Source organism: Macrobrachium nipponense, chromosome 13, assembly GCF_015104395.2.
Source record: "Macrobrachium nipponense isolate FS-2020 chromosome 13, ASM1510439v2, whole genome shotgun sequence".
Classification (NCBI taxonomy): Eukaryota; Metazoa; Arthropoda; class Malacostraca; order Decapoda; family Palaemonidae; genus Macrobrachium; species Macrobrachium nipponense.
Window position 1 is genome coordinate 63,343,301 of NC_087206.1, and position 23,560 is coordinate 63,366,860.

At 33.3% G+C, this 23,560-nt stretch overlaps 1 protein-coding gene across 1 annotated transcript in view; it reads left to right on the forward strand.

Moving 5' to 3' along the window:
• Window positions 1-18,299: 18,299 nt before the first annotated feature.
• The window catches only part of LOC135225354 (uncharacterized), a 33,441-nt gene continuing 28,180 nt past the window's right edge, over window positions 18,300-23,560 (forward strand). The window contains exon 1 of the mRNA XM_064264688.1: window positions 18,300-18,530. Within this exon, the coding sequence (XP_064120758.1) occupies window positions 18,300-18,530 (231 nt within the window). The remainder of the gene's footprint in view (window positions 18,531-23,560) is intronic.

Here is a 23,560-nt window from a genome sequence, read left to right on the forward strand (position 1 = left end):
AAAAATATATAATTAAGAAAAAAATTACAAACAAAAATAGTTAACATTCCTCTGTACAAAGAGGAAAACGACAACTTGAATAACATCCAGCTTGGTATAAGGACGGTGATTTCATAACTAGGCATGCAGAAAAAGATGTATTAGTCTTCAGATCTGTGGAGGAAATAAGGGTGTTGAAACTAAAATAAACACCGATGACTGATAGTAAACAAATATACAGAAGGAGATTGGGGATGAAGCATGGTCAATGTGGAGTAGTAATAACAATAATATAATACCCATCAGAAGTTCTATTATATATTCAGTGGACTGAAAGAAGACAACACCACAAAGACATTATATATAGAAGCCTGGACACCTCCTCTGTCTGAGATGCCACCATCTTCAAGAGTGACATTTAATTTAAGGTAAAAAAATCTTCCGTTCCCGCACTTCCTACTTCAAAAGCTACTCGGGCTCATTTCCGAGGGAGAGACCGTCGCTAATTGCATATTCATAATTAAACATATTTCATATTCATTATTCAGCTCATTCAGCGGCAATGAAGTTTGAGAAGCAGAATGAAAAAGGTGTAAGCCTGAGGCCTACGATTTTCCTTCACCGATGACTTTATGGATAGATACTTGTTGATTTAGAATTCGAACATATGATTACGAATGCGTGACTAGGATTCGTATAACCAAAGGAAAGGAGGTACTGAAATCAGGTATACCTGATCTAAAAGTAAGATAGGGAACGAAAATGAAATGGAATTAAATTTAAAGGTGGAGTTTGATGTGTTGAAATGTGAATATATATTAGCTTTACAAGAAAGACCGAAAACTAATGAGGAGAGTCGATCATTTGAAAGGAAGCACAGAAGCCAAGGGACAGCGATCAAACTTGGAACGAAGATTGGAAACCGAGTATGAGAAAAGATCACTTGAAAAGATGCTTCTTTACTTGGAAGAGAGGGCGATTTGCTTGCATAGAGGATTATTAACTGAAAAGGAGAGTTCTTAACTTAAAAGGAAGGTTGCGAACCGAAGCAGAGTGGTTTACTTACACGAAAGAGTTGAAAACATAAAAAGAAAGGTTTCTTTTGAGGAAAATTGGAATTCATAAGAGCTGGACCTAGGGGAAACTCTGATTATATTTTCAGGATGTCTGGAACATATTCACCACAAATGATACAAAGATGCTGAACAGATGGTAATTCCAGACAAATCCTTTCACAACAAAAAAATATGTAAACAATGCGTGATCCGACCTCCAGCTAAAATCCACGGTCAAATAGCACGTTGTTTCATCAACGAAAATTAAAATAAATACAATATATTCTATTAGAAATATAATCACTCTGTACTGTTTAACATATGCATTATTCATTTTTTACATTTCCATTCTAATAAGCAAATTAGTAATATCCTATCCTAAAATTCCTTTAGTGTTAATTCAACGCTCAAAAAAAGAAAAAAACTATTTCAGACATTTTTAGGCTTTTCCAAACGGCTTTCCTACAGAGAGACTCGTGTGAGCCTGCCTGGAACTCGTGTGAGCCTGCCTGGAAACAAAGCATTCTGAAATTAATAAAAATTAATAACAAACCACTCCCAACTTGTGAATTAAACTGAGGCTTAAATAAAATGTAAAACATATAAACCTACTAACGAAAGCAATACAAAACCATTTAGGTATATGAATTTATCACAGGTTAATAAGATCAAGGAATAACTAAATGAAAACCTGAAAAGATTGCCATAAGACTTTGATCCGGAGAAGAGATACCAGAATTTCACCGTGGGTATATACAGAAAAAACAATTCATCCACTTCATATATATAAAAAAAACCACCGAGTAGCATCTACAAGAGCCAGGGATAGGATGGAAATGCCAACTGACGCTTACGAGAAGCCCCAAGCGCATCCAGTAGTATACCCGGAAGGCGTGAGGACTTCCAAGAGGTTTCCACGTCCTCCACGGTAGATCCCGGCTTCACATGCTTGAGTAAACACTAATGCCAACGAACTGAAGCAAACACAGTTTCCATTGAAAATCCTCATGCATCATTAAATGCAGTCGGATACCTGAATACTTGGCAGCAGTATTTCAATTCAGCGTTCGGCGAACTCAGGGGGTCTTCTTGGGTGAAAAATCCATTCCGAGAAGAAGTTCAAATCAATGTTGTGAGAATTTGGGAATATGATTTTTCTCGCTTATCTGGAAAAAAAAATTAACTGAACAAAAGGATACGAACAAGAGCTCTTTCAGAGAAATGTCCCTTGTTCGATTTTAAAGTTTAATGTACAGGGGGTTTAAATGAACTATTATTTGCATGAACTTTTCGCTGCTTTCATGGATTATTTTTTCCCAAAGCGAGCACATTCGATTTATAATATAATATAATATATATATATATATATATATATATATATATATATATATATATATATATATATATAGATAGATAGATAGATAGTATAGATATAGATATGTATATATATATATATATATATATATATATATATATATATATATATAACTGAATCACGAAAGTTTGTACTTAATCTTTTTGTTATTAAATTTTACCCATGTTTATGCTTGTTTGCAAAGGTTACTCATTCTCCAGGTGTGTTGGATTCTAGGTACTAATCCCCTTATAATCCCTATCTGTCAGTTATACGACCTTTCCTGTACTCTCAATTTCTCATGTAAGTCAGTTTGTCTGCTAAGTAAAGGACGTTGAGTCGAAAGATCTTGCAGAAACTCCGTTGTTTATCTTTCCTTCGTGGCTTATACCTTTATATATATATATATATATATATATATATATATATATGTGTGTGTGTGTATATATATATATATTATATATATATATATATATATATATATATTATATATATATATGTATATATTAAGTTTATGTTTATCCCGACTGGACGAATCTGCAAGAGTCATGAGTAACTTTACAAAATCTCAGTCTTTTCACTCTTTCCTCAAAACCAAATCATCCCCATCCGTGACCAATATTCTTTACCCTCCATGACCTTTAGACCGCCTTCAAAGCACCTCTACATTCCTCACCATTTCAACTTTCTAACGCAATAAATATTGCGCAAATACTTCTTTCATTCAAATTTACCTACGGGAGTACTACCCTTCTAAAAAGTGTTGCCCTGACAATCCCTTCATACGTGATCTATGCTGGCTTCCATAGACATTCAAAGTAACCTGCCCTTGGTTCGCCTTCCCTTCGAATCGCCTCATCTCTCACTAACATTCCTTATATTTATTCTCGTGACCTTACGTTTCCTTATATTTCCCTTTTTCAGCAAGTTTCTGATATGAAGTTGTCACCCAAATGCTATTCTCCTTTTGGTTGCAAGCTGACATGGTCAATTACTAGTCAGTGATTCCAAGCTAATTTATGCCTCAATAACTTTGTTACATAGACAGTTGCCACCCCGTGATTCTATACTAATCTATGGCTCAATAACTTATGTTATGTATACAATTACCACCCCGTGATTCTATACTAATCTATGGCTCAATAACTTATGTTATGTAGACAATTACCACCCCGTGATTCTATACTAATCTATGGCTCAATAACTTATGTTATGTAGACAATTACCACCCCGTGATTCTATACTAATCTATGGCTCAATAACTTACATTGTTACATAGTCAATTACCACCCCGTGATTCTAAACGAATCTATGGCTCAATAACTTATAATGTTACATAGTCAATTACCACCTCGTGATTCTAAACTAATCTATGCCTCAGTAACTTATGTTACATAGTCAGTTACGACCGGGTGATTCTAAGCTAATATATGGCTCAATAACTTATAGTGTTACATAGACAATTACCACACCGTGATTCTAAACTTAGCTATGGTTCAATAACTTATAATGTCATGTAGTCAATTACCACCCTGTGATTCTATACTAATCTATGCCTCAATAACTTATAATGTCATGTAGTCAATTACCACCCCGTGATTCTGAACTAATCTATGCCTCAATAACTTATGTTACATAGACAATTATCACCCCGTGATTCTATACTAATCTATGCCTCAATAACCTTTAATGTTACATAGCCAATAACTACCCCGTGATTCTATACTAATCTATGGCGCAATAACTTATAATGTTATGTAGTCAATTACCACCCCGTGATTCTAAGCTAATCTATGGCTCAATAGCTTATAATGTTACACAGTTCAATTACCACCCCGTGATTCTAAGCTTATCTATGGCTCAATAACTTATAATGTTACATAGTCAGTTACCACCCTGTGATTCTAAACTAATCTATGGCTCAGTAACTTATGTTACATAGACAATTACCACCCTTTGATTCTAAGCTAATCTGTGGCTCGATAACTTATGTTACATAGGCAATTACCACCCCGTGATTCTAAGCTAATCTATGCCTCAAGAACCTATAATGTTACAGTCAATAACTACCCCATGATTCTAAGCTAATCTATGCCTCAGTAACTTATGTTACACAGACAATTACCACCCCGTATTTCTAAACGAATCTATGGCTCAATAACTAATAATGTTACATTGTCAATTATCACCCCATGATTCTCAGCTAATCTTTGGCTCAAGAACCTATAATGTTCCATTAGCAAACAATCACCTACGAAATCAAGAGTTTGAAACTTCGAAATCGAAATTGTCTAAACGGAGTCAGCAACATGGGAAAATAGACATAGCAACAATGGCTATCCAATCCTGAAATTGCGTTTGACACGACGCTGTAAAAATCTAACGATGGCTATCTCACACTCAATCTATTCCGTGCGATCCCCTTTTATGCCAGCTAGTTACGAACCTAATTGAACCATTCCTTTTTCCGGTACCCTCCCCACGCCAAGGTTACCGAAGGGACAGGGGCGTGAAAATATGAGCTTTTCTTGAGTGTGTACAAGTTTTAATAAGTGGTTGTGACTTGCAAAGCTTTCAAATAACTTTTTTTCGGGTCTCAGAATAATTTGTACGCTGACCAAAATTTCAAAACCTGCCGTTTTCTGTAGAACAGTGCTTTTAAAAGCTAATGATGTTTCATAGTTGAATAAAATGGTAATGTATAATGTTAAGGAAAAAGTCTTGAGAATAGGCAAATTGCTATTTCCTTTCATACTTGAAAAAGGCTAATGAAAGACGGAATAATAATTGTCGTCTTTATATTGAACAATTTGAAGAATTTTGTTTTTGGGTTAGCTGTTCTGGGAAAGGGACTCTTATGAGTCTGAATAATGTCTGCCTGCCTGCCTGCCTCTCTCTCTCTCTCTCTCTCTCTCTCTCTCTCTCTCTCTCTCTCTCTCTCTCTCTCCATATATATATATATATATATATATATATATATATATATATATATATATATATATATATATATATATATATATATATTATATATATATATATATGACTATGTTGTTCTTTGTAAAATCAGTTTTGCCTCAGTAAAGGGTCCGAACAGGACCGAAAGTACTTGGCTATCTCGCTTTTTCATTTTTTCCTTCGTGCACTTTACCTTTATATATATATATATATATATATATATATATATATATATATATAAAGGTTTTTTTGTCACGAAGGAAAAATGAAAAAGCGAGATAGCCAAGTACTTTCGGTCCTGTTCGGACCCTTTACTGAGGCAAACTGATTTTACAAAGAACAACATAGTCAAAAGAAGGCTTAATATACAAACTGACACTACCAGATTAGCCACAAGGTCGATTTTCACTCTACAGAAAGGAGGAATCGCCAGAGTCTAGCCACACCTTGAAGGATACCCGCAGTAAACAAGTGATTCTTCCAGAAAACAGTACATTTTGGAAAAAAAAAAAAAAAAAAAAAAAAAAGAAAAAAAAAAAAAAAAAAAAAACAAAAAAAACAACGGGACATCATATAATTTAATATCATGAATTTTTACACAAATTTTCCCAACATAAATTATTATAAATGAAAAGACGAGAGAAAATATAAATTATATATATATATATATATATATATATATATATATATATATATATATATATATATATATATATTGAGCAAGAGAAAGAGGGAGAGAGAATATCGAACCAGAGAGAGAGAGAGAGAGAGAGAGAGAGAGAGAGAGATAATAACTATATACATGTGGGACTAATTTATTAGTTGTTCATTTATTTTGAGGTCCTTCATAAACATCTTACAAATATATGGGTCCAAATGGTACATTCCCACCCAGACTAAGATTTAGGTTGTTTTTATTAGTGATTTGTATAATTGCCGATTCCAGTAAATTTCTTGAAACATAATCATTAGATCTAGCAATTACCGAGGTATCACCCCAATTAATACAATGAGATTTTTCACTCAGATGGATAAACAGTGCATTTGAAGTCTGGGCTGTTCTAACTGAATACATATGCTGCTTAATCCGAACACAAATTTTTACTAGACTGACCAACGTAAAACGATGGGCAATCCTTACAAGGAATTTTGTAAATGATGTTGTTATTTGTTACGGGACTATTCTTAATTAGCATATCTTTAATGGTATTGTTATAAGAGAACACTACATTAACATTAAACGATTTAAATATTGATTTTATGGTTTCAAATCCACGAAATAAGGTAAGCTAAGTACATTTTAGCATTTCTTTTTCATTAATAGCACATTATGAAACTTTTTGTGAACTTTTTGATAACATAAATCAATTAAATGAGGTGGGTAGCAGAGATCGTTTCCTATCTTTTTTATGTATTCTATTTCTTGGTCCAGATATTGTGGACTCTTGATACACAAAGCGCGTAGGAACATAGAAGAAAAAATTGAAATTTTAATATTAAGATGGTGGCCAGAATAAAAATGTACATATGTTAAATTATTTGTGGGTTTTCTATAAAAACTGAATTTGCATTGGAAAGATTCTCTATGTATTAATACATCTAGGAAAGGGATGACATTGTTATTTTCAATTTCAACAGTGAATTTTATGGATGGCACTAAATTATTCAATTTAGACCGTAAATCATTTACATCGATACCACCAGGTAAGACTACTAAGATATCATCGACATATCGGTACCATTTTAAGGGGATAAGTGTGATATTCGGGAGGTGATGTGTCTCAAAAAATTCCATATATAAGTTTGAAAGGAGAGGTGATAAACGGTTACCCATGGCCATACCGAATATTTGTTGGTAATATTCTCCATTAAAAATAAATCTGCAATCACAAATACATAACTTAATTAAGGAAATTATGTGACTAACGGACATAGGCAATTCATGCAGTACAAGTTCATTACTTAAATATTCTAGCACAGAGTCAATAGGGACTTTTGTAAACAAAGGACATACATCAAAACTGACAAAAATATCGCTAGGGTTTAGTACAATGTTATTTAATTTTTCCACAAGATCAAGAGAATTCCGGATGTGTGAATTAGATACAGTTCCTAGTAGCGGGGATAACAGTTTAGTAAGATATTTAGATAGTTTATAAGCAATTGATCCTCCAGTACTAATAATTGGGCGCATAGGTTTGTTTTCCCCAGGATGGATATCTGAAGGTAATGGGAGCCTATTGTTATCTGTGTTCTCTAGCTTTTCAAGACAGAGTGCAGCGTCAATCTCTTCTAAAACTGAATATGAACATTAATGTCCCAATCGATTCAATGTTTTAATCAGCTCAACATTTCCTGTAAATGTTTTTACAACCAAAGGAAGCAGGACATGCTTGGGTGTAAGCACCTTACATACAGTCACACCAGAGATAATGTCTTGAGCAGTAGACCATGACAACCTATTAACACGCAAGGTGGGTGCCTGTTCTTTTCCACAAAGTAAGATGCAGAGAAACTTCATGAGATTGTCTGGTATGGGCAAATATCCTTCACTAAGTTCTTGAGGGTGTGGAGGCCATGTTTGTTCTGGGATTTCACATTTTATTTCATGGCGTAAAATCTGGGCAATCTTGACTATTAAACAATCAAAGTCATCATTTTGGGTATATGCCTGAAGTTTGTTCTTTAACAGTACATTTTCATTAATGACTGATTCATACGACAAATTGTCAGGTCTCAGATAGACCAGGCGAGATATGGTGAAGAAATGTAATGCCTCTCCAAACTCAGCCTCAAGTTTACGGCGTAGATGGTTCTTTGTGGCATCCGTAACTTCATATATTCCTTTCTGGTTCATGAAGGTTATAACCTTTGATGTGAGCTCAGTTAAGGGAAGAATTCGTGGTTTATTGACCAGATCATTACGAATAAATTCACTCAACATTTTCATAGCTGCTTTCTCCACTTTCTGGTAAGGATCCTCTTCCTGCTGGTTGTCATCACTCTTTTCAGGTTTAGTACGAGTGTAGCCTTTGTAACAGGATTTATGATAGTGTGCCTCTGCTGCAACAATGTCTCTTGATGTGATAGCAAGGATTCTTTCATCCATACGTTGAGTGGCAATGTCCCTAATCCTTTTATCAGCTCTTAGCTCAACTGCTGGTTTTAATGGCTCCCTGGTATTTGTATGTTTCACATATTTTGATGTTTTCAAACAGAATATGCACACCTTATCATACACTGTAGATTGAGGGGCAGGGCCTTGTCGGGATGATTGCCTAGGCATGAAGGCATCATCTTCTTTGAGTTCCAAACTTTCTTGGTTTCTTAGCTTATCCAGGGCCTTTTTATGAGTTAAATTAGATCTGCATTTTCAGTGATATAGTACACTTGATAAAGCTTTTGGGAATTCTTGTGCCAAGCTAAGTACTGGTTCAAAGTTTCTTATTTCTGCAGCTTCACGTAGGGTAATCCAGGAGGCTTCATCTTGAGGACTACTTAGTTCATTCAGTGTGGACACTTTCCCACATATAACACAGCTCTTAGGGTCCATTCTTGGTCGCTTTGTTGTAACTTCTTCATCAGCCATTTTGGTAGCCAAATAAGTCAAGCCTGAAACACATATTTAGGGGCCGTTCAAATATTATATCGCCATCATATTAAATGTGTCAATAATTATAAATATTTATTAATTCTTTTCTAAATTCTCTCAAAACACCAAAAAAGACAAAGCATTGAATAAGTGAGCAAATATGAACAAAATGAATGACTTAAATATATAGGTAATGGTATATATACATATCAATATACGTATAAATGTATATGACACTAGTTTTTAATTTGACAAAGCTATGAACAGAGAAATACATGGTGACCATTTGATATTTCAACAAATAACAATATTCAGAGGTTGAATATGAGCAAAACATGAAAAAAATATAATGAAAATTAACTATTCGCACAAAATAATGAAAAAAATTAGAGAAAAATCACATTTTTCACAATATTTTACTGGATATAGATAAATAAATAACAGATAACCACCCCAAAAGTATGCCATTTGATGTATTATGTTATATACAACAAATTTATAACAATTAGGCATTGTTTCTACTGAATTAAAAGTGAACCAGAAGCATTCCTTGGAGATACATAATAATTTATTGGTTAGGGCAGCCATCTTTAAAGATGGCCGCCAAAATGCTATAAAGTTGGGCTTCTGCAATGTCCATCACATATTTTCATACAACCCATATACCAAGCTTACTGAAAAACATAGTGGTTATTAGTCCCTCAATATGGTAGTCAAATCTTGCCTGGCTCATGGACTAATACACATTACCACACTCAGTATCATCCCCAGCATTGTTAGTATCAGAAATAACATAAATATTAGTATCAACATCACCATCCAAAGTATCATCACCGCCATTGTTATCACTGTACCCTTTTTGTTGATCGGGCTTCCAAAAATTTCGCCGATCCCTTTGCCCTCTAGTTTGACCTGCCTGGGAAGTTCTCACATTATAATTACCAGAACCTTGAGGTGTAGGCCTTGCATCTCTCCGTATCTGAGACCGACAAGACTGCCAATAATGATCAGTATTCTTACAAATTCCACAATATTTAACCCTACACAATTTCTTTGGATGCCCTGGTTTATTGCAGTTGAAACAGCGCAACTGCTGTTGCTTTTGATCGATCAATCTTTTGTTATACTCAACTTTTGCGCACAGACGTGGGGGAGAAAATTCTGTGTCTCTTTGCACTCTATCCCTCAGGCCTGTCCCATTAAAATTTGTGCTATCTACAGTGGGACATTTAGACATATGTTTCTCAATTTGGGCATAAAGTAATTCTTTGTCTGAAGTAGGTTCAATCTTTTCATCAAAGCTATTCACTATCGCATCCGGTACATCGTGCAAGAGCAGGGAAAAATAGATCAGTTTATGAATGTTATCCAGAGAGGCATTACTCCCTGTAGCCCATTTAGATGTTTTCAATTTTCCTACCCAATCCAACACTGCGTCAAAAAGTTTTGAACTATATTCTACGAGGCTATTAGTGCCCTTCCGTAGTTTATAATGACCCCGAAGGTCCCTCACCATATCTCCATGTTACTTTGAGCCATAAGCTGTTTTCAAAAATGCTTGCAAGTCTGTCCAGGTACGACATTTTGTAAATTGGAAACTCCGGCAACGATGGGAGAGGTCTCCCCTATTGAAATCTAGCAAGGCTTTTGCCTCTAAATGCCTCTATATTGTCCGATATATTCTTTCCCACTAAATAATTATTAACTCCTTCAATAAAAATTTGGACAGGCTGTGATAAAACGCCATCTACCATCCCTCTGAATGGACTCACGCCCGCACTCACGTTCATTACGTGATCTAGTAGCATTGTGGTACTCTTAGTATCCGCCATCTTTCTCTGTTTCTGAAAGCTATTTTGTTCTATAAGATTCCCCGATCTCAATAACATCAATGTATTTATATACACAGAACCCAATCCAGAAAAATTAACACAAATTTTCCCCCAATAATGGATAACAAAAGGCAAACGCGCCCTACGCCCAGTATATTATCCCACGAAAGCAACAACAAAAAATAGGGAGGGGATAGAAAAAAGAAAAAAAAATGCAAAACGCTTACTAAGCACTACACCCCGACAACCGTCTCACACACACACCAACTCTCTCTCTCAGGGCGTGACTCGCAACAAAAAACTCCGCTCGAATAAATTCGCCACAAACAAACAAATGGAATATAAACAACAACAATAAAAGTAAAAAAAAAAAAAAAAAAAAAAAATATATATATATATATATAAAAGGTAAATAGAAGAAAATAAGAAAGAAAACGTGAAAATACACTCACATTTTCATATGACTGGAAACAGAATTCATATATGCACCGCAAATATGCGTGAACTATTTACCACACTTGTGAAACACTTTAATATGTCGAAAATTAAACTTTTCCCCTTCCGTTTTAAAACACTGGCATTCAAGAATCTCAAGATGGCTGACACTGACTTAGCCTGAGAGACGAATAGCTTCTCCTTGCCCAACCCATTAAATCAGCAAAAAGAGCCCCGAGTTGCCTGTGACATGATTGTAACCCCTTTTCCTACCAAAAAAAAAAATCTATGTCTAACTGGTCACCGGTCTCTTCGTTAGCGTACCTACAGCTTAAACTTTTCCCCTTCTGTTTTAAAACACTGGTATTCAAGAATCCCAAGATGGCTGACACTGACTTAGCCCGAGAGACGAATAGCTTCTCCTTGCCCAACCCATGACTCAGCAAAAAGAGCCCCGAGTTGCCTGTGACATGATTGTAACCCCTTTTCCTACCAAAAAAAACATCTATGTCTAACTGGTCACCAGTCTCTTCGTTAGCGTACCTACAGCTTATAAAATATATAAAAAGCCTCTTAAACTGCCTGCCACCACACTTAACCAACCCCCCCCCCCCTTTTATTAAAGCTACACAAATTGGAAACCCTTACCTGTTGTCAATGGTGCCCTCTGTCTGCAACCATGTCGTTAGGCTATTAAGATCTTGTAAGTATAAAAATATACTATTTATTACCCAAAGCAGTTGAATATAAAATAGAACAAAATGATTAACAAGTCATAATGACAGAAAACCCAAGTCTGCCCATAAAGAAAACTAGTAAGTTAACATTCTACCCTCCTGACTAAGAATTCACTCCCAGACCCAAAATGTCAATAAGTTCCTTATATTAGTCAGGTTAGAGATTCCCGTCTCTAGTACCATGAAATAGAACCCATCTTTATGATGGGGGTTTCCTCCCGACACCTGACGTGTACCACCTGACCTCTTTGTGCTCACCAAAAGGAATGTGGCTTTCGCAAGTGCCTTGGTCTATTAGACCTGCAACATCCATACAAAAGAATGTATATGCTTGACACCAAGACAAGCGATCTCTCTGTTAAACGCTTACGTACCCAAATTCCTTCACCCAAGTAAGCTGCCCTTACAGCCTGTCTCCAAACAAGACATGATATGTGATTTCACTAACATTACACACTTGTAAGATATATATATATATATATATATATATATATATATATATATATATATATACACACACACTACATATACATATGAAGTTATCGACTTACACCGTCCACATTCTAAGGTCAACTCGTATAAAACCAAGATTAAAATCGAAGTGACATAACTTTTCATTTTGAAATATTTGCAACGCCTTTTTGTTAGGTATTGTCCACGCAAACGCCGCTAAAGGGCGAAATACTGAATTTTGTAATGAACTAGTGTTGAGGTAATCACGTCATCGTGGAAGTTTGATCCTTGGGTAGGTTAAAAAAAAAATTCTGTAATTACACAGGTATGCATGTCATGGACTTTTATCACGTACATTACTCACAAAAGGCATTAATATTCATTATTCCATTGAAGTGAGGCATGAACGCTGCTATACTACAACTGACAGTAGAGCTTATTGTTATACTGTACAAGCGTAAGGCATATATATAATGAATACATTCGTACTATTGAATAGTGAAATATTTTCCATTATAATTTCGGCCATAAAAATGCATCAGAAGATTAGAAAGTTACATTGGAAACCTATGCTAAGTTCCCTTTTCTCCATGACAATTCCTTCAAAAAGAAAATTATACAATTAATTAACAATAAATTACCAGCCTTGAACCTAAAATTAATTCCGAAAAATCCTCTAACCATCCGATCTCTTTTCAGAGCCAAAGACAGATTAAGCCAGCCTTTGATGTCCAACATAGTTTATAAATACACTTGTCCCAGATGTAATCGGGGTACTTATGTTGGATGCACGAAGAGGCTGCTACAAGTCCGTTTCTGCGCCCACAAAGGAGTCAGTTTCCGAACAGGATGCAAACTATCCAATCCTGAGCTATCTAGCATCCGTAATCACACCATTACCTGTCGCTCCCGCTTGGACATCGATGATTTTAAAATTATTGGATCAGCCAATAAGGATGATGAACTTTTAACACTGGAATCCATTTAATCAAGACCAATGTACCGAATTTAAATGCCCAGTCCTCATCAGTTCAGTTGTTTATAGCCTAACCACTTGTTTGTTTACTTAAGTTCTGTCTCTCGTCTTTTGTATAGTTTTGTGTGTGTGTGGGTGTTTTTTCATTTTTTTTTTTTCTCCCCGCTCTGTCCTTCAGTCACCTTCTATTTTTTACCCTGGTAGGTTGTCTCTCCAACCTAGTGTTGTTGTATAGTAATTTTTTACCTTTTAAATGTTTTAGTGTCCAATTTTAAATATTATACCGTGTTTTATCAGTGACGAGTCTTATATGTTTGTATTTTTATCAATTCCCAGCCTTGAAAATGCATCGAAGCGATGTGAAACGTCGGCAATAAATTATGTAGTACGCTGAGACATGCCTTTACCTCTCCGCCTTGTGATATCTGTAGGGCTTGAGCCCCCTTACTAGTCTTCTATATATATATTATAATATATAATATATTATTATAATAATATATATTAATATATAATATATATATATATATATATACACCAATACATACATACATTACATTAACATACATACCATTACATATAATATAATATATATTATATATAATCTATATATATTATATTGCTACTGTCAAAATGCACATTTCCCCTCTTTGACTGTACAAAGTATTGTGTGTAAGATTTTGCAACATTTTTTCAGATTCCTAGATAGCTTAGAGTTAGGATGTTTAAAATGTGTATTCAGATTTCACACAACATAATGTAAAAGAATATATATAACATAGAATGTAGAAAGAGAGAGATTTGTCCATTCGAAACTACGATTGTTTCCCTATTATGTCAGCACTGTGAGATTAGAGGAACTCCGAGATCTCTGTTTGCTTTCTTAATCTGTCAACACGTTTAATTAGAAACCTCGAGTCTTCATTGTATTTTGGGATTCTGTCATCATGTGTGATAAGGGTCGATCGAGTCAAGTACGTGTCTTCTTTTAACAGGCTGGTCTCGTACACGTATGTCTTTGCCGAGAGCCACATGCAGATTACACATTTTGTATGTAAAGTTGCTTAAGATTTCGAAGCTTCTGGAAGCATTATTGCCCAAAATGTTTTGTGTCATCTCCTGTCATCACATCTCTCTCTCTCTCTCCATCGCATAGCACTTTTGATGTTAAAAGTAACGTAACTATTTCGTACTTATTGAATGGTCACTCGTAACTTGTAAATTTCAGATTTTATATTTTTTCGAGTTTATTTAGTGTTAAATGGTGTTTTTTGTGGAATCTGAACAAACATTGTTGAGTAACGGCGCCTGGTTTTGTGAAAGTGTGAAACAAGCCTGCAGCAAAGAAAGGAGTTGGTATACCAAAAAGGTAAAGTGTGTTATATTTTCATTAGTTGCAACTAATAACTGATAGGAACAGTGGTTAGGTAAAAACTAATAACTAGTAACAGATGGTTACGAAGGTTTGGTAAATACTGATAGTTACAATGTTTTGAGTGAAAAGAGTTACACTTTTACACATTGCAAATTTTTGTGTTTATTCATTTGAAGTGATTTTTATGTTTTGTGCATTTATTCATTTTCTTATTGAAGTGTGTCTTTTTATTTTACGTTCTGTGTGATTGATACTTTTTAAATTTTGGTATTTTCCACATTTTTCTGTGTTTTCATTTGCATTCACAATTTAATTGACTTTAGTTATTTTCATTGCTTAATCATTGCACATTTAATTAAATTTAACACTTGTGAATTAATTTGCATTTACTTAGAATTCTTTTCAAGTTTTATTATTGTTTAGCACTTGTGAATTAATTTCCAAATTTCAATTATTGCCTAACGCTTTTGAATTTTGATTGAATTAATTTTCTTGAATTTTGTGATAAATTAATTTTGATTTAATTTTACTTAATTTGATTCAAGAATTAATTAAACTTTACTTTGTTTTCAAGTAACAGTAATTTTCCCTGATATTGTGAATTTCACTAATAAATTTTGAATTTAATAATAACTTTTTGTATTTAAAATTTTTATATAAGTGTTTTCATTTCTAACCAGTATATTTGCATTTGATTATATTGATGTTAGGTACAAACATTTTGGTGATTAATCTGTTTTCCTTCAATTAACTTGAAGTGACTTAGAACCAGGGAAGTACTTAGACTTCTGAAATCAGGGAAATACTTAGACTTTTAAAGTTGTTGATGGAGTGATGCCCTTTGATTAATTTAATTACTTACAAGATTACCTCACACCTGTTTTGATAAACTTAGTCTGATTTTCTGCAATACTGGTAAGTTGTTAAGGGATCACTGTTGCCTTTAGAGTATTCAGTCGTTTAGTACCTGTGATGAGGATTCAGGTATCTGGCTTTTCGTCACAATATAAATAAATAAATATATATATATATATATATATATATATAATATATATATATATATAATATATATATATATATATTCAATGTAGCACGAAGGAACGCGTCCTTGAGAATAAAAAGGTAATTGAAAAAGAGACTTGTAAGAAGTACTTTCGTGGTATATTCTACATTTCCAAGTTCACACTGAATATAAAAGAAGTTGACAGGCCTTTATAATACAGAAACAGAAAGATGGGGCTTAAAGAACATGCCACCCAGATTAATAAACTGTAACCCCCTCCCCCCCTTCTTTCTGATTTTGTATATAAGGGCCTGCCAGCTTCTTTTATATTCAGTGTGAACTTGAAAATATAGAATGTACTACGAAAGTACTTGTTCCAAGTCCCTGTTTCATTTACCTTTCTACCGTGGAGTTAAGGACACAGACATATGTATATATATTATATATATATATATATATATATATATATATATTATATACATACATACATCATACATATAGTTATATATATATAGATATATATATATATACATACATACTACATACATACATATCATACATATATTATATATATTAATTAATATATATATATTTATATAATATATATATAATATACATACATACATACATACATATATATATATATATATATTAATATATATATATATTCTATTACTACATACATACATACATACCATAATACATACATAGATATTATCTATTAATATATATATATATATAATATATATCTCTATATTCTTATATATATATATTATATATATATATATATATATATGTATGTATGTATTTATGTATGTAGTATGTATGGATGTATGTATATAATATATATATATATATATATATATATACTATATATCATACATACATATACATACATAATATATATATATATATATATATATATATATATATATATATAAAATATCTTTTTATATTATATATATACATACATATATAATATATATGTATATATATGTATATGTATATATATATATATATATAATATATATATATATATATATATATATATATATATACACTATATAAACAAATGATTATTTCTGGATACGCAACAAAATGCGCTGGTTCATCTCATGTTTAACATAAACATTAAAAAAAAAAATGAAAACGCCGAGGTCAACACGTGACAAATCATGAATGAGGAATCAAGACCAAAGAAGCAATTCTTGTTCCAAACAATATTTTAGATTAGCGGCGAAATAAATGCATCAAAAATCTAGGACGTTACTCCCTTAGACGAAACTGACAGCCCAAATTAAATGTTTCCATTATGATCAATCATAATTATTAGCTGTCAGACATTCCATTAAAAGCGATGCTTGAAAAATAAGAAAAAAAATGTACACTTTTGAGGGGCAAAATTATATTCTCTCGAACACAAGTAAATGGTCCAGTTTCTCTCAAAGTGTTTTTGTACCTGTTCAATCACTAGATCTTTCCTCTGACTTTGATGGAGTCCGGTGATAAAAACGACTTTCAGATGGAGTCTGTGTGTGTGTGTGTGTGTGTGTGTTTTACGAGGAGTGACAAGGATTAGGATGTCTCAAAGACTTGTTAGTCCATTCGAGGAGACATCGTGTGCTCGAGAGAGAGAGTATAGGAGTTGCATAACATCAGACGTGGAATCACAATCCATCGACTCCTATTTGCGGTGCAATAATCATTTAAAATCTATCCCTCCCCACATAGGAATACAAATATGTAAAAATCTCATCACTGCTTGCATGGTCACTTTCCAATGCCGAAAGATTTTCCCGACATCTAAATACGGAAGAATGTGATTGAATATTTTGTTTGCATGCACGCATACGTAAATACAGACATTCAAGAAATATCGTTAAGTACTGATGAATAAGGAACAGTAGTACTTAAGTGTCTCTTCTGTAATCTCTTTTCTTCTTTTCACAGAAACAAAAGATAATTCTGGTGTGTGTGTGTTTTTTTTTATTTTTTTTTATTTGTTTTTTCAACTCTGGAAAATGCACACGAATTTAGTATGATTGAACATAGACCAAATAAATTATATATATATATATATATATATATATATATATATATATATATATATATATATATATATATATATATATATATATATATATATATATATATATATATATATATATATATATATATATATATATATATATATATATATATATATATATAAACATCATGCATAATGGATAAATAATAAAATAATAAAATTCACAGCAAATGAATAAATAAAAATTCAGAAAATTACACACACACGCGTCTGCCATTGTCAAATCAAATCAATAATATCAATGAACATCAACGAATGAAAACAACTTTAATAACCGATTAACACCAAAACAAAATACTATAAGACAACTGATATCTATGAAAAATGATGATGTACCAGCTACATGCTGATGAGAAAAAAGGACAATAAGAAGAATTGAGAAGATTCTATATAAATCAAATGCCTTTGAAACAGCTATAATAATAAATAATAATAATAAAAATCAACAAAAAAACACACGCACGCACATGGCCGCCGCCGCCATTGTCTCCAGCGCGAACATTCGACTGAAAAGTCAACAGCGAGGCATAAACAACCTTTCCACGGCAGAGTCTGGGCCGCGTATGAGCCAACTGGCCGACTTCGACCTGGCTCCGACGCGAGAGCAACCCGCCGCTATGCGCCGCTGTTCTTCAGCTCTAGAAGAACCAGCTGGAGACAGACTCGGAGTGAAGGTGATGACGTCACACGCCGATGAAGTAGTAGTGACAAATTATTTTATTATTTATTTGATTATTATGTCCGATGAATTAGTGGTAATTATTTGATTATCATCGCTGACAAGCGATAGAATTTTCAATCTATTTTTCTTATAAGCGGCAAATAATCAATCAAACTATGTTGTACATTTTTTTCCCTTGGGTTTTTTATTTCATTATTATTTATAACTTTGATAGAGAGAGAGAGCGAGAGCGAGAGAGAGAGAGAGAGACTTCGGTTGCGTCCTCACTGATATATAGCAAACCTGTGCAATAATTAACGTCAAATCCTTCTTATTTATTTCCATCATAACAATAAAAATACCTTGCAATAAGGGGGACGGGGTTAGCGAAACACGTCAAATTGCAAAACGTATTTCGCCTGATAATACTCGAAAATAAATATATATAAGCTCTATTGCTGTAACACACATATATATATACTCAATATATATTTCTCGGGAAAATACTGAATGAAGCCAAAATAAAAAGGGAAAAAGAAAATTCCCACTATAATGTTTTTATATTTGTGATCAATACTACAAATCTTGAAAAATGATAAATGATAAATTAATACTGAACACACTTATTCTTTTCTTTACACAGCCCAAAATCGTTGAAGCCTGTAGTGTAACATTGTAGCATGTTTATGTGTACATACCCTAGCGATATATAATGAGGATAGTACAATAATCTCTAATAAATAACATATTCTTTGGAAATTTGAATTCCAGTAAAGTGCCCACTGTGGGTAGGGTTGTTCCATATGAATAGGGTTCACCTTCTGAATAATAATAATAATAATAATAATAATAATAATAATATAATAATAATAATAAAATTGTACCAATAATCATAGGAGCACTAGGCACGATCCCAAGATCCCTGAAAAGGAATCTGGAAAACTAGAGGCTGAAGTAGCTCCAGGACTCATGCAAAAGAGTGTGATCCTAGAACCGGCGCACATAGTAAGAAGAGTGATGGACTCCTAAGGAGGCAGGATGCAGCAACCGGACCCCATACTATGAATACCACCCAGTCGAATTGGGGGACTGTGATGGACCAAAATATATATATATATATATATATATATATATATATATATATATATACTATATACTATATATATGTATATATATATATATATACATATATATATATATATATATATATATATATATATATATATATATATATATAAGTGTGTGTGTATATATAATAATAATAATAATAATAATAATATAATAATAATAATAATAATAATAATAATAATAATACTTAGGTTCACCAGTTGAATTTTTGCCCCGTAATTTAAAAAAATTCCCTTGCTCGGTAATAATGTCTGCTGGAATTCTAAAACCGGCGAATTCCTCTCCCGCTGGGATAAAAGTGATTATTCTCATCACCTATTTTTCCAAACATTCACTGTGTTTCAGGAAGCGAGAACTTCTCAGTGTCATTATCTCCTTCGAAAAAATAAGCGCTTCCTCCTAATTCAATTCAATAGAACATTTTTGTTTAACCCAGTCGTCCTAATTAGGAGTAATTTCCATTTATTTGCAGTGTACGGCTCGGTTCCAGTATTGACTAATTAATTATTCGTGCTTGCTTTGAAATCTGTTTCTTTCCATTTTCAATGCACCGCTATATTTCTCAAGCGCGACTATTGTAACATTAAAAATCTAAATTCATTAACTTTTGATGTTTTCCGAGGTTTTATCGCGTTTCTTTGCATGTTCAATGCACCGGTATATTTCTCAAGAGCGACTACTGTAAGATTAAAAATCTGAATTCATTACCTTTTGATGCTTTGCATCATTTTTATGCACAAAACCAGAGACAGAAGTTCCTGAGACAGAAGTTCGCCCAAGTTATAATTTTATGTAAAACAAGGATGAATATTTTAGCAGATAGAAATCTCTGTGACTTTTCTGATTCCTTTAATTGGTTTCTTCAACCAAACATGTGTGGATTACTTTAAATAACAAGGCGTGACCCGACCTCCAGGCTTACTCGGGGCGCATGCTAAAATCTACGGTAAAATTGAGCGTTGTTTCACCAACGAAAATTAAAATAAATACGCTAAAATACGCTATATTTTATTAGAAATAATTGTTCTGTACTGTTTAACATGCAGATTATTTATTTTTACATTTTCGTTCTAGTAAATAAATCATAAGGGTCCTAGCTTAAAATTCCTGTATCTTTTACTCAACGCAAAACACCCCCCTTTTTTTCAGACCTTTTTAGGCTTACCTTACGCCTGAGTGATATGACATGATAACCACAATGTCTTAAATGACGTGATATTATGTTGCAAAGCACAAGTTTTGCTTCAAATTTTAAATGAGTCTCCCTTGATGTTCTTGACCCAGTGGCTCCCAGTTAATAATAAATAAACAGGACAACCTGGAATTGCTTGGCCCGTTTTTTTTTATTTTATTTATTTTTTTATTTTTTTTTTGAGGGAGCTAAAAGAGGGGATATCATACAATCATATATATATATATATATATATATATATATATATATATATATATATATATACACATATATATAACTAATATATATATATATATATTATATATATATATTATATAATATATTTTTTTTTTTTTTTTTTTTTTTTTTCAGAGCCTGAAATAAAACGGAACGATGTTAGCATGCTTATTATCACTGCTTCCAAATACAAAATCATCATTGTACATTAGTCATGCAAATAAATAACTACACAACAATAACGATAATTTTCATAAAAAGTTAACAATACTATGAAACAAATAAGTAACTACAAAACAATAATAATAATAGTCATAAACAGTTAACAACACTATGAAAGCAAGATATTGAAACAAATAAAAGACAACAGCATATAATATAGTTAAAACGAATTTTCAATATAATAAAAGTAGCAGAACAGCTCTACAACGAAAAATATACACACGCGCCAACGCGCCAACATGAGAAGTATTTAATTTTTATAAATAACCGTATTTCTCTTATCTCCCAACAGAGCCTACTCTGTCTCAATTTCGGAATCGTATATTTCCCATCCCCTCCCTTTTACTGTCCTTTCCTATCCAATTCAGTGATTCCCACGAAATCTATTCCGACGACAATCGAACAATTCGAGTTCTCTCTCTCTCTCTCTCTCTCTCTCTCTCTCTCTCTCTCTCTCTCTCTCTCTCATAAAAAGAACGTTCGCTAATTGAAGCTAATTATTCACCAGTCATTAACACCTTTAGCGACTACTTTCAGTTTAGTTCATTCTAGCTGAAATAAACATCCCCCCCTTCCCCCCCAAAAAAAAAAAACTGTACACACGCACGCACGCGCGGTGATATTCAAAGAAATAAATGAATAAAAAAAAAGACGTAAATCTGGAGACTTGAATATAACACAGAATTCTTATTAAGTTTTTATTCAAACAGCGCAATTTCTTGTATTCGTCGTAATTCCGGCCGTCTTTCTCTCTTCCTCTTTCGTTTTTTTTTATTTTCTTTTTCGTTCCTGGGCTAGAAAAGGACATTACACTTTCGTCCTGTTGGACTTGTTAAAAAAAAAAAAATGTCAAAAAAATTTTTTTTTTAATTCTGTCTCTACAACCATGTCAAATTGGAAACCATTCAACTTCACATAAGTAGCCTTCTCTTTTGGAATTGATAACTTCCTTCACGTTTAACCAATATAAATGAAAATAAAAGGGTGACGAGAGGAAAGTGAAACGAACAATAAGATTCTATATTTATTCAAAATTTTTATTCTAATTCGGTTTAACTGTATGACGTGGCTCAAATAAAAGGGAAGAGAGGAGAGTGAAATGAATAACGAGATTCTATATTTTTTCATGAGTTTTTATTTGATTTCTGTTTAACTGTATGGCGTTTCTAGTAAACTGCAACGGTTCACATTTTACAGCATTCCAATCAATCGATTTGTCATCTGGCTTGTGATAAAAGGGGAGAGAAGATGACGTGGAGATCCACTCAATCGACTGTCTGCGTGTCGGTGTAAAGCATATTTGCCTGTCTACATCAACGTACACCCACCACTTTTTACACCTCATACACAGTACAGAAATATCTTATAACATAGTAAACAAGCTTCGTCTTAAAATGGGCATAAGTATATTAAAACAAGGCGTGATCTGACTTCTTGCTTACTCGGGACGCGTGCAAGAATTTTCCCTCACAAATAAGTTGTAAACATCATATTCCTAACTTTTAACGTAAATTAAAACGAGCTAATATCTACGGTCAAATAGAGCCTTGTTTCACCAACGAAAATTAAAATAAAGGCGCTATATTTTATTAGAAATAATTGTTCTGTAATGTTTAACGAAAATCAAAATAAATACCCTACGTATATCTTATTAGAAATCATTTTTCTGTAATGCTTAACATGCACATTATTTATTTTTTCCACTTTCATTCTACTAAATTGATCACAACAAATATCCTATCCTAAAATTCCTGCATCTTTAACTCAACGCGAAACACCTTTTTCAGACCTTTTTAGGCTCTTCCATAGACGTTTACTGCGCCCCCTACAAGAACAACAACAACAAAGTAGTCTCTAAGCTTACTCACCAAGTAAACTAAAACCAGAACATTTTATATTTATTTTGTGTAAAACGTCCTTTGTCCCCAATATTCTTTTCAAAAAATTTATTTTTAATCTCCTTTCACGGGAGATGTATGTGGTTAATGAAATAAATAAACAATTGACATTTCTTATACCAACGCATTTCCTGTCAGACAAAAACGCAAGGAAAGATAAAAAAAAATAAACATGGCGAATCTTGGAACAGAAATCCTAAAGGAAGCAAATGACAGGGGGGCCATTATCGGAAGGCCCGCTAATAACAGCATCCTTCGAAAGGAATTAGCAAAGGTCAGGGAGAGCAAAAAGAGAGAGAGAGAGGAGGGGGGGGGGGGGGCGACTCTCAGGCCTAATTCAACCCAATTGCACTGAAAACTGACACACGCCATAAGCAAAGTCAATTTGACTCGTGTAATTATTTGATTGCG